Source organism: Coenobita brevimanus, chromosome 14, assembly GCF_032717465.1.
Source record: "Coenobita brevimanus isolate Jiangsu-jjx chromosome 14, ASM3271746v2, whole genome shotgun sequence".
Lineage (NCBI taxonomy): Eukaryota > Metazoa > Arthropoda > Malacostraca > Decapoda > Coenobitidae > Coenobita > Coenobita brevimanus.
This window is the reverse complement of record NC_136967.1, coordinates 903,573-915,748: the sequence shown is the minus strand read 5'-3', so window position 1 is coordinate 915,748 and position 12,176 is coordinate 903,573. Positions and strand designations below refer to the sequence as shown.

Here is a 12,176-nt window from a genome sequence, read left to right as displayed (position 1 = left end):
GTCATGTTATGTTATGCTATGTTATCCTATGTTCTTTTGAAAATTATGATTCAATTTTTATCTTAACTTAGCCCAGATTTTCGTTCTTTCGCAGCTTAATTCACGTAGCTTAATGGCAGGAAAAGACAGTGCTACGGCTCTTCCATAGCACTTCTTCTTGACTAGCATCATATTCTATCTATCTATCTATCTAGCTATCTAGGGTGTTCATTTATTTCTACAACTCAGCATTGAAGATGGAAAGGTGGCAATTTTAGGCCAGGTTATAGTGATGAGGATAGCAAGCGTGAATGTGATATTGAATTAGTGTGCTGTGGGATAGTAACAGTGAATTCAGTTATTTAATACGTTAGAGTGAGAGTTAGGATGAGTTAGGCTGAAAGTGCAAGAGTGAGTTAGTGAGAGTGGATCTGAGTGAGAGTGAACAAGTGTGAGTGGATTAGTGTGGGAGTTTGTCTGAGTTAGTGTGAGTTGGGTTAGGTTCAGTTAGGTTAGATTAGGTTAGTTGTGCTTAGATTAAAACCAGGTTAGTGTGAGAGGTGGAGAGAGAGGATGGGTTAGAGCGAGGAGAGTAGTGTGTAGTGAGGGTGGTGAAGGCATGGAGGAAGGCAGGGGGTAGGGTAGGGTAGGGTAGGGGGGTAGGGGATGATCCGAGACTCATCCTTCCAAGAACTGAGGTTATTGTGGTCCCTCTCTACCTTGACACCCCTGCTTTGCCCCCTCCACCGCCCCTGCCCATACCCTCCTACCCCTACTTTTCCCTCCTTCTCCACTCCTGCTTTACCCTTGCGTTGCCCCCCCTCCATCACCCCAACCCCTACCCCTTCCATTCCTGCCCTCCACATGCCCTGCTTACAGACCCCTGCCCTCCACACTCCCACCTCTTCCACCGCTGCCCTACACACTCATGCCCTCCACCTGCCCATCCGCCCTTGCCCTGCACTCCTTCGCTCCACCCTTCCCTCAGCCTCAGGGGCGTTGTCAAGAGCTCAACAAGGAGAGAGAGAGAGATGGAGAAGGGGGGGGGGACGGTTGAAACCACAGCAACAGCGCATATTGGGATCTCTTGCGAAAAAGGAAAAAGGAAATTCACCTCTACATTATAATTAGCAGGTGTTGTCGACGCAGCTAGTGTTAAAAGTAAAGATTTAATAATGTCGGAGGCGCAGTTTGGCTACTTTCATCGTGTGCGTTTCTGTGTATATATGCGCAGTGTGTGTGTGTGTATGTGCACAGTGTGTATGTGTGAACAGTGTGTTATGTACGCAGTGTGCATGTGTGATAACGAACTATGCATACGTGGTCCGGTTTAAGGCAAAGTTTACACACACACACACACACACACACACACACACACACACACACACACACACACACACACACACACACACACACACACACACACACACACACACAAACACACACACACACACTGCACATGGATTAAGTAAGAACTTGATAAATTCTGTAGGAGGTCACAGAAGGATCGAGGTCAAAGCTCAGGGAGGGGGGGGGGGCTGTGAACTCGAGACATCTTTTATTTATACATTTAAACTTTTTATTACACACCAACATGAGGGCTAGTGGTCGAGTGGTTGGCGAAGTGACCTGCTGTTTGAAAGGCTGTGAGTTCAATCCTAAGCTGTGGCATGTAATAGTTTTAGTATTTGTACGTCGCTAAACAGACTTCACTGATCTTCCAGACGACCCACCGACATATCATAAAAACAGCGCCCCTAATAAAGTTACGCCAGTCCTGAATGAGACAGCCCTGGCATTTATGGAAGGAGGGTATTAATGTCAAAATGATGGTATGTGACGGTGGGTGGCACGTAGGGGAACTGCTTAGCCTCAGGGAACGGGCAATGAAGCGTATGCACAGGATCCAGCACATGAACAAGGCTATTATGACACTAGCTTTCGCCATCCTGCCTTACTGTGGAAATGTTGGATGGAAGAGAGAGACAGAAAAGAGCTTGAATTCTTTATTGTCTAACGTTTCGGGCTACACAGAACCCGAAAAACTATAGACGATAAGGATTTCAGACTCCTACCTGTGATTCTCTTCTACCCCACATTTCCACTTGTAAAGGATCATCTGCTGGTTTAATATACTTTTTATTAACATTGCCATATTAGCAGGCTTGTTCAGGGGAAGTATTTGATAATGATTTCTAAGGAAGGGAGAATATATTAAGTAAGAGAACTGATGTTAACACCAGAGCTGGATCCGGTGGTAAGGCACACACACACACACACACACACACACACACACACACACACACACACACACACACACACACACACACACACAATAACAGAGAGAGAGAGAGAGAGAGAGAGAGAGAGAGTAAGCTGTGCTGGCGTAGGTGAGGGTGAAGGGGAGGGGGGATGACCCACTCACGGGCAAGAATAGTTCCTGGAAGCACTGCACTATACGCATATACGTCCCCTGTGTTGGCGTCTGGAACATAACCATAACAAAGAACCTGGTGATGTTTTAGTCCATTCCAAACTAAAATTACACTGCATCTCACATCCACATCTGCACATAATACCTCCCGTTAATTTCATCACCTTTATTTCCATTTCAAATTAAAGTTATAGTTACAAGTGATAAAGTGAGGGCGTATTGCAATGTGGAAGGATGTGAATTTTGGGCGAGTGTAGTGCTAATTTACAGTGAACTATAGTCACGTCTTATGACACTGTATTCATGATATTAATGGGATCATAAAGGGGAGGGTCACCTGCCCCTTTTCCCCCTACCCCTCCCGGTTATGCCGCTACCCTGCTCTACTCCAGCTCAGATACCCTGTAAGGAATCTTTGTACTCACTCATTTCCACCCCTATCCTGCCCTGCCCTGTCCTCCTTGCCTCGCCTTGTCCTGCCCTGCCCTGCCTAACCCTTCCCTGCCTAACCCTACCTTGTCCTACCCTGCCCTGCCCTGGCTTGTCGTGCTCTGCCACGCCACACCCCAAATATCTGACAGCAATCAGCAAACATACACTCATTTTCTGACCAGTCATTAAGTAAAAAGGTAAATATATACAACAGGACAAATTGCATTGGGTAATAACATGAAACATGAACTTCCATTTTATTCTTTCCTGTATTTTTTTTTTTCCAAGATAACATCACACTAGTGCCTACCCTATCGCATAATATGAAGTAGCCAGAAGCGTGACACTGGCCACCCCTGATATGTTTGGCCACCATATAGACCACGGGTCCGTAACCCTCTTGTTTCCGGCCGTCTTTATTTGTTTGCAGGTGAGATCCTTTGAAATTCGATGGGTTAAAGCACAACCCAAAATTGGACACGACAGAAGCCCGTGTTGTGATCAAGAGTCTGCAAGAAAAAAAAAAAAAAAAAAAAGGTATGACCTGCAAAGACATCCATGAAGACATGGTCAACACATTTGGTGAGAACACTCCTTGCCATTCCATCATAAAGAAGTGGGCTGCTGATTTCAGTCGGGACAGGGAGAGCATTGAAGTTGACCCACGGTCGGGAAGCACAAAATCAGTGACCACGGACGATCAAGTGGAGGCCACTTATCACAAGGTCTTGAATGACAGACGTTTGTTTGTGCAAGAGACAGCCGACACCATGGGCTTCAATGCTGGCTCAGTGCACACTGTTATGACCGACATCTTGAGTATAAGCAAGCCGTCCGTAAGATGGGTGCGCAAAATGTTGACACCAAACCAGAGGCTGACCAGATTGAAACCTTCAAGGACACTTTTTGCTCGTTTCCTGGCTGATGTAGCTAATTTCTTCCAGAGATTTGTGACCCAGGATGAGACATAGGTTCACCACTTTGAACCTGAATCAAAGAATCAAAGCAAGCAGTGGAAACGTCACGGTTCTCCACCTCCCAGAAAATTCAAGCAAATGGCATCTGTCGGCAAGGTGACGATGGCTTCAGTGTTTTAGGACGCTGAGGGAGCTCTCCTGATTGACTACTTGGAAAAGGGTCAAACCATCGATGAGGCATATTATGCATCAGAAGTGCGACAGTTGAAAGAAGTAATAAAAGAGAAACGGAGAGGTAAGCTGCCAGCGGGCATACTGTTGCCCCAGGATAACGCTCCTGTCCGCACGGCACGGGCGGCAGTGACTGAAGCGCCCAGCTGTGATTTTGAGCAGTTGCCCCATGCTCCTTACTCATCCAATCTGGCTTCGTCTGACCTCAGCTTGTTCCCAAATTGAAAAATCCACCCACGTGGTCAGCTTTCTCGGAGTGATGAAGTCATCCATGCTGATGAGGCGTATTTGGAGGCTCAAGATGCGACCTTCTTCCGTGTCGGGATAGCATGCTGAACGTCAGTGGACCAGGTGCACTGAACTGAGGGGAAACTATGATGAGAACTAATACAAGAAAAATCTTTCCCCGGTGACGTTTATTGGGTGAGGCCAAGAACTTTCTGAGAGATTCTCGTAGAGTTCTCCTTTGTCCATCTTGTTTGGTCATACCATTTTTTTTTTTTAACTCTAGCTACGGCGCTCTGTGTACTTTTTTTTTTTTTTCCATATATCTCAAGCTAAATTTGCTATTTCCTTGCTTTCCACAAGGAACCAAGTTGGTGTGGGTGAGTTTGTTTATTCTCGTGGACTCTCGAGGCCCGCTGGCAAAGGCGGCAATTGTCACTTCTCTGTTTACTCTGTGTGTGTGTGTGTGTGTGTGTGTGTGTGTGTGTGAGAGAGAGAGAGAGAGAGAGAGAGAGAGTCGCACCTCCCTAGACCCCGGTCCTTTCTCATCCACTACCCCCCTTTCTCTCTCTCTCTCTCTCTCTCTCTCTCTCTCTCTCTCACACACACACACACACACACACACACACACACACACACACATTCAGGAGGGCCGGTGATGGGGTGCAGGAAGGTGCCAGTCCTACAAGGATATTCCGTCTAGCGTCTGAGGGTGCTGGAGAGAGATGCCTTCACGTGGTGGCACTGATAGAAACAGGCGGCTTAACTACCTGGTTATTCAAATGTCCCTAAACCACTTTTCTATCCCCCTGAAACGAGAATGGTGGACTGCAGAAGGGAAATTTTAGCTTGCAGTCCACCGAGTTCACGTTTCCATGAACCTGCACTTGCAGCTGCAATTACTATTACCACAACTACTTCTACCATCACTACTACTACTATAACTATTATTATTGCTCAACGTCTGAAGGTCATGTTATCGTTGGCTGCGGATATGCTGTAACACCTCCTCAGTGACATGTGGCATATTGCACCTTATTGTCCTCTTGTACGCTGCTCATATATGTAAAAAAGATAATGTAGATATGACAAAAAATAATAAGGTAGGTATGACAACAATAAATGAACATACAAGAACGTATAAAGTGTATTATACAAAAGAAATCGCAAGAGGGTATCCTATGAAGAGTTCTACACAAACGAGATTACGGCAGTGTTTTATCTTCGCTGTCAGGTCAATGGCACATTTTTTTTCCCCTTTAACAGCGTATGACAGCTAAAATAAAAACGGAAAATGGTGTAATAGAGATAAATGTGTATCCTCTAGCCTCATATGAATTCCATCAACTTAATGAAATCGTCTGGCATTAGAATAATAACATTCAATAGTGGCATTGAAAGGGTTTGAGCATTTCGTTCCCCTTGTTCTGCAAGCAAGGAGTGAGGGAGTTATTCAGTGGCTGCTGGATGCTCCCTGGTTCCTCCTGCCCTACTGTGCTGATTGGAAGGATTTTTGAAAAGGCTCTGTTTAGCCTATGAAAAGATCAGTGCTTGTTGTGTATCTGCAGGTTGTTATTTTTACTGATCTATCAACACATTCAGTGGTGCCCGCGTCTCATAGGACCTTGACCCTCTCTAACCCCGATCTTCTTACGCATGATATTTATCCGCTCTTATCGGTGAATTAATATCTAGAGGGGAAGTAAATGGTAAGTGACAACAGTAAACAAAATAAGAGCCACAATGATACTGATGCGAAAAGTAGTCGCTCCCAATTAATGGAGACTGCAATAATGCTACGCGCCTATAAATTATGAATAACCAAACACTTGAGTTTTCGTTATTAACTTTGTCCGGCAAATTTACAGTAGTATACAGTGCTGTGAACAATAAAATCAATGTAAAGTGGCGAAGTTGCAGCCGCTGGTAACAGTCTGCTCACTGTCAATATTACATGCTACCTCTCGCTTTCTATACTTTCTCTTGCAGTACATATGACAAACCCTCCATAAAATAAAGCATATTAAAACCGTCCAGGGTTTGAGGTGAATCCCAGCAGAAGATACCTCCCACTGAGCACATAGAGACCTCGGTACTGTGGTTAGAAAGTCAGTCTGGCGGGCTGTTGCATCCCTGGCTTTTCCCTGAAGGAGAACTGGTTCCAGGAAACCCTGGCAGCACTGCCAATGCTTCTTTCCCCTCTCCTCGGTTATACTCACGCGGCTCAGTTACTGCCTCTACTTCACGTGGTTTCTGTCTCCCGTGTCGCAGCTTTGCATGAGTTAAAACATGCTCTTCATTATAGATATGACTGATATCTATTAAAAGTGCGTTAAATTATATTAGAACCGTTTGTATAGTGCGAGTTACGCTGTGTATGATGAGTGAAAATGTAGCTGTAGAGATGGACAATTGTGTGAGCGAAGGGCCTGACAGGAAGACTCCCTCATGTATACCCAACTTTTAATTAGCTGAGTGGTTTTAGGAGCAACATCTATCCTTCGTATTCATTCCATAAACCAGGTAAGATTAAAGAAGAATCAGCCTGTGTGTGTCCTAGTTTTGAGTACCGGTGAGTTTTTTTCTTTTAAACAATTTACTTTCTCATTTAAGGGTGATACTCTTTGATAATAGCCATGACAGCCTATGTTAATTTACTCCTGTAACTATTGAAATATGGGAAGTTATATGCAGATTAAAGTTACTGTTTTCCAGTGAAATTGTTTACTATACGACATGAGCATAGGCTCAAGCATAGGCTCATCGGCAAATAAGAAGAAAAAAAAAAAATAGCGGTAAGGCTACAATTTACCAGAATTATTCTATGAAAGTGATTGTGTACGATAAAAAGCCCAATACACTCAAGAAAGTGACTGCTCAATAACTTGAAGTTTTCTTAATCGTTAAAAAATAAAATAAAATAAGATACTATAGCAGAAAATACTGATATTTACAGTTCATGCAGAATGAAGCGCTCATAACCACCTTAAATGACAAGGAAAAATAATTTGTAGTATTATAAACCATCATTATTCAAGAAAAAGCTATAGATATTAATATAAACTAATACAATTTCTACAAATTTGATTTCTGAATACGAAGCGGCAGGCCAGTACCAGGAACTTGCGGTTCAGCACCTGCGCCCAACACCAACATCACAGTGGTGCCAAGTTGGAAAGTCAGACCCTTATAAGTCAATTAATTTTCTAGATTCCGTACTCATGGTAAAGATTAACAAAATAGTTAAAATAATAGATCTTTAATTTTTCTATTCAGATAGCGTTTCTTATCTCTTTGTGAGGCGTTGAGGAGTGTCATAAGCGCTCAGAGACTTGGCAGTGCTGGAGTCACGTGACCTTCCATATATGGTGAAAATTCTTGGAAACGTGCGTGTGTTTTGATGAATCGATCTGTGAGAACATTTTGTACTGGGAAACAATAATTGTCTCGGAGATATCGTAGTGACAGCATCCAGAACGGTGTCCCCACCCACCCACAGGTACAACTAAGTGTGTGAAAGGGATGTCATTTGGTGAGGTGGCGGTGAAAATGGAGGCCAGTGTGCGTGGTGAGGGCTGGGGAGGCCATGGCAGGGGAGTGCTTGGAACAGGAAAATAGCCTACCGAGTCCATATCCTGGTCTGTGACATGTTCCCCGTTCAGGATATTTGATGTTTTGGCATCCAAGTCACCTGGATCAGTCATAATAGAGCGGAGGAGAGAGAGAAAGGTTATTGGAGACGAAGAGTTAGTGCAAGGCAGGGTGTGAGTCAGCATTGTTTACGTCAGAGTTTGGCACAAGCAAGTGAATTTTTTACTTGCTGCACAAAGAATGATGTGTAGACCGGTGCTGTAATTTATTTTTGATAAACTTCAAGGCGACTCATTTTTAAAATTTTTGGTTTCGCCCTTTTGTGTTTGTGTGTGTGTGTGTGAGATTTATTGTAATGTACATACCTTTACTTCCTCAATACTGTGAAGGAAGTTTCATTAGTAGGCTGTACAGTACTTCCTTAGTCAATGTATTGCCCTTTTGAAAAAAACAGAATTGTTAGGTCAGGTTGAGTTTGAGTGTGGAACCACCCGGTATATATTGTCTCATCAAAGACAGTACTGGGTAGTCATTTTATTTTAATTGCAACAAGTGCATCATTACTGGTTGTGTTATTTGTCTTACTTATCATTGGTTTAGGTGTAATCACCATGGTCAGCTTTCACATTTGTTTTCAGTCTTGATGTACTGTATTAATACAGATAAGAATCAAATTTGACCCTGCACCTCTCTGTGGTGGTTGGACCATGTGGTTTGAAGTGTAGATTATGATGTACCTTTCTTGTTGCCTTTGTAGGGAGTATAGGCTAGTGTCAGATCCTGAACTGCCAAAGCAGGGGAGTGTGGCCATGTGCAGTTTGCCACAAGGGTGTGGGAAGTAACTCCATTTTGTGCTGTTTGTTGCTTAAGAGATGTGGTATTAGAGTTAGGCTGCAAAATAATGCTGATTTTGTGTGTATGGTGTGTTTGGGAGAGCATGTAGAGATTGTCAAGCATGAAAGGATTGATCTTGCCGTAGAAAGTCATGAGTGTGTGGCTGAGTTTTGTTGTTACTCTTGTATTATGTGAATAGGAACTTTTTTAGGTTTTCAGATTTATTGTTTAAAGCTTTGTTTTGTATTTTACATTCAGTATAAGTATTGGAACTTAAAGGTTTAATGAGATTGAAGCAGAAACATTGAATGTCAATCTCAGCAACTGAAATTTAGGTCGATGCCATAGCCTATTATAGTTCGGTACCGGTAGCTACTATAATAAGTACAAAATGGCGACCATCATCCACTCACTTGATGTAGTGCTGCCTACTTCCTTAGCTTTTATCATTCTTTTTCTGTGCCTGCCCTCCTCTCTTCCTATTTCTCCTATCTTTCCTGTCACTTCTTATTCCTTTTCTTTCCATTACAGGTGGCCTTACATTGAGTGACAAGCCAAATGGTTTCTTGTAAGCCAAGAAACCATTTACAACGCTGGGTGGTAACCATATAACCAAACCATACGTGCTCCCTACGTGTCAACAAGTGGGTTGGTGGAGGGTTGGTGCCCCTCCCTGTAAAACAACTAACTCAGTGTCAAATGGCCACCCTTTACGGGATTGTGGTGTCTGGCAATAGATAGATAGATAGACGTGACAGACCAATCATCATCAGTCAGATAGTCAACACAGTAAATATTACAAGCCAGACGAACATTGTACATATCGTGCATGATGTAATTTTGCCTGCTTGTGATATACAGTGGGCTGTACAGAACAAGGCAATTTGTTTGTGTCCACCCCTTCCAGGATTAATATGACTGGCTGTAGGTAGATGGGTAGATGATGGTTGTTACTGATTTCATTCAATTTAAGGAAAGATCTCTCGTATTTTAGGAGTTTATTGATCTTTATGTCTGACCTCCCTCCCCCACCCTGTGTGAAAACTATATCTGAAGCTGAAGAGCATTGTCAGGAGATAGGAAGAACATACAGTATACAACAAAATGAGAAGATTCCCCAGGAGTCAGTGGGTTAATAAATCAGCAGTCAGTTTACTTGAGTTGTTCCTATTCATGGAAATCTTTAGTACCGGTACAATAAATGGCAAAAGATTTATATATGCATATTGAAGGGAAACCAGAGCTACCGTAGGTGGTGGTAACTGTCATCCACTCACTTGATGTAATGCTGGTTACTTCTTCCTTCACCTTTATCATTCATTTTGTATGCCTTCCTATCTTCCTTCTTCTCCCATCTTTCCTGTCACTTTTTATTACTCTTCTTTCCTTTTCAGATGGCTTTACATTGAGTGACAAACTTAATAGTTTCCTGAAAGCCAGGAAGCCATTTACAATGCTTGGTGATAACCATGAAACCAACCCATACATGTTCCCTGTGTGTCAGCAAGTGGGTTGGCAGAGGGATAGTGCCCCTCCACTTAAAACAGTAACTTAAAGTAAATTAGTGATTGGTGATAGCAATATGCTCACATGCAAACCCCTTTAACTGTTGTAATTTACCTGCCCAGTACAGTAAATTAACCAAACTGATTGAATTATGATGTAAGCCAGGGAATAGAATACTGTATAAGCAACATAATGGAAGCCATTCCATATAGTTACTTCATTGCTCAGATGAGAGCTTGGCCAGACAGGATGGCATGGGAAACTTTCTCATGATTGAATGGTTTAGTGCATGTGTTCTAACCAATTGAAGATCCCTAACCCCTCTTAGCGCGGTTGATGGCCATGTGTAGTCAGGCTATAGGATCAGCTTGACTTGTAACGAAGGAGACTCATTTCTATCTCACAAGTAAGGCTTATTTAATTTCATGCAACAGAACCTAGTATTCATTTTGTATGTAGGAGTGGACCAGTTCTTGCAGATAAAAACAAACACTGATTAGCTATAATGAGTAAACGTATAATGTTCATCACAGTTAACAGTGGAAATACTGTGAAAGCAGTTCTGGCTGGAGCTGTCACACAGGATAATTCTTGTGGAACTGCATGTGTCCACTGGTGTGAATTGGTGCAGATACACACATGAATGTGTGTAAGGAAAGGAAAATGCAGAATACCATCATCGGAAGAAAAGAGAAAAATTTGGTGAAGGATGAAGAAAAATGCAAAGATATAAATAGCTATGAAAAAAAGGATAAAACCATAAATAGCAAAGAAGTGCTTGAAAAATGGGAAAAAATTAACTAGATGTTTGCTCCGAGACACTTTCTCTAAGCTGGCAGAAATTATCTGGTGGTAGCAAGAATTAAAATTGTGTCGCAGCTGAAGCGAATTTAACTTACCGTACATGATTTTAAGATCTTTACAGCTGTTTAATAGTTTAATACTTTATTTAATTTCAAAGTGTGGGTGTGGGTTAAAATTTCAAATATATATGTACTGTATATATTTTTCAATGGACAGTAAAGTTTTCTTTCTTTCTCTGTCTGTCTGTCTATCTCTCTGGATTGTGGGATATGGCGATGATTTGGCATGAAATAGGGGTGCAATAAGAATTTGTAATAGGAAATATGGTACGGTAACAATATAGTACGGTAATTGAGATTGTTTAAAGTGGATAGGCTAATAGGATTGCGATGGTGATTGGGTTATCTCCTTTCAGGCCACAATGTCACTGTGGAACCGAGCCCAGCAGTTGCCGCCCGATGCTCTCCGCCAGGTCCAAAATGTGTATGGTGAACAGTTTCCCATTGAGGTGCGACACTACCTGGCAGGATGGATTGAAGACAGAATGCCCCAGTGGTAGGTTCAATATGGTCACCTCACTGTAACCTCTTAATAACTCTCCAAATTGATCAATAAATTAAAAATCAATAGCATTAGAATTATTTGTTAGACAGTTAATCCATCCATTCCTCCCCCCCCCCTTTTTTTTTTCTTCAGGGCCAGTGATAAAAATGTCATGCCTCTGCAAGCTGGCAGTTTTGTTTAGTTTCATTTCATTTGTAAAGGCTCCAACAGGCTTGCATGCGTCTGTCACTACAGTTTGCATACACACAGTACCGGACGGTTATATTCAACCTGGGAGATCCGTGTGATAAAAGAGTAATGGAGGTACCTAACTTTTCCAGTTGTCCTAAAATGAATGAAATTGTTTGGCGATAGTAAGAATAAATTGAAGAAAACATTCAGGTGGAAGAGGTTAAGATCTGTAGGAATATTGAATACTAGCCTTAACAGTTCATGCCTAAAATTCACTGACAAACTGTTAAATCCCTTAACCCATACAATCCCAGGCATTTTTGCAATTTTATGTATGATTTATTTTTCAGGAAGGACAAGGGAAAGGGGTGCTTAGTCTTAGCATGCTTCATTTTCTCCCTGTGAAAATATATACAGTATATACATCTTAGTTATGAGAGGGAATCAGTGCTTTGCCTTGGAATTATGCTAAATCCATTGTACACAAG

The 12,176-nt window shown here is 42.4% G+C and overlaps 1 protein-coding gene across 6 annotated transcripts in view; it reads left to right on the top strand.

Annotated features, from left to right (window-relative positions):
• The first annotated feature begins 6,558 nt into the window (after positions 1–6,558).
• Stat92E (Signal transducer and transcription activator Stat92E) overlaps positions 6,559–12,176 on the top strand; it is a 45,326-nt gene continuing 39,708 nt past the window's right edge. For 4 of the 6 annotated variants that reach the window (XM_080286900.1, XM_080286893.1, XM_080286899.1 and 1 more), the window contains exons 1-2: positions 6,559–6,741; positions 11,369–11,508. In XM_080286900.1, coding sequence (XP_080143026.1) covers positions 11,375–11,508 — 134 coding nt within the window. In that variant the 5' untranslated portion in view covers positions 6,559–6,741; positions 11,369–11,374. Of the gene's footprint in view, positions 6,742–7,630; positions 7,718–7,756; positions 7,787–11,368; positions 11,509–12,176 lie in introns of those variants that run through there. The other 2 variants (XM_080286886.1, XM_080286878.1) reach the window with 2 other exon arrangements.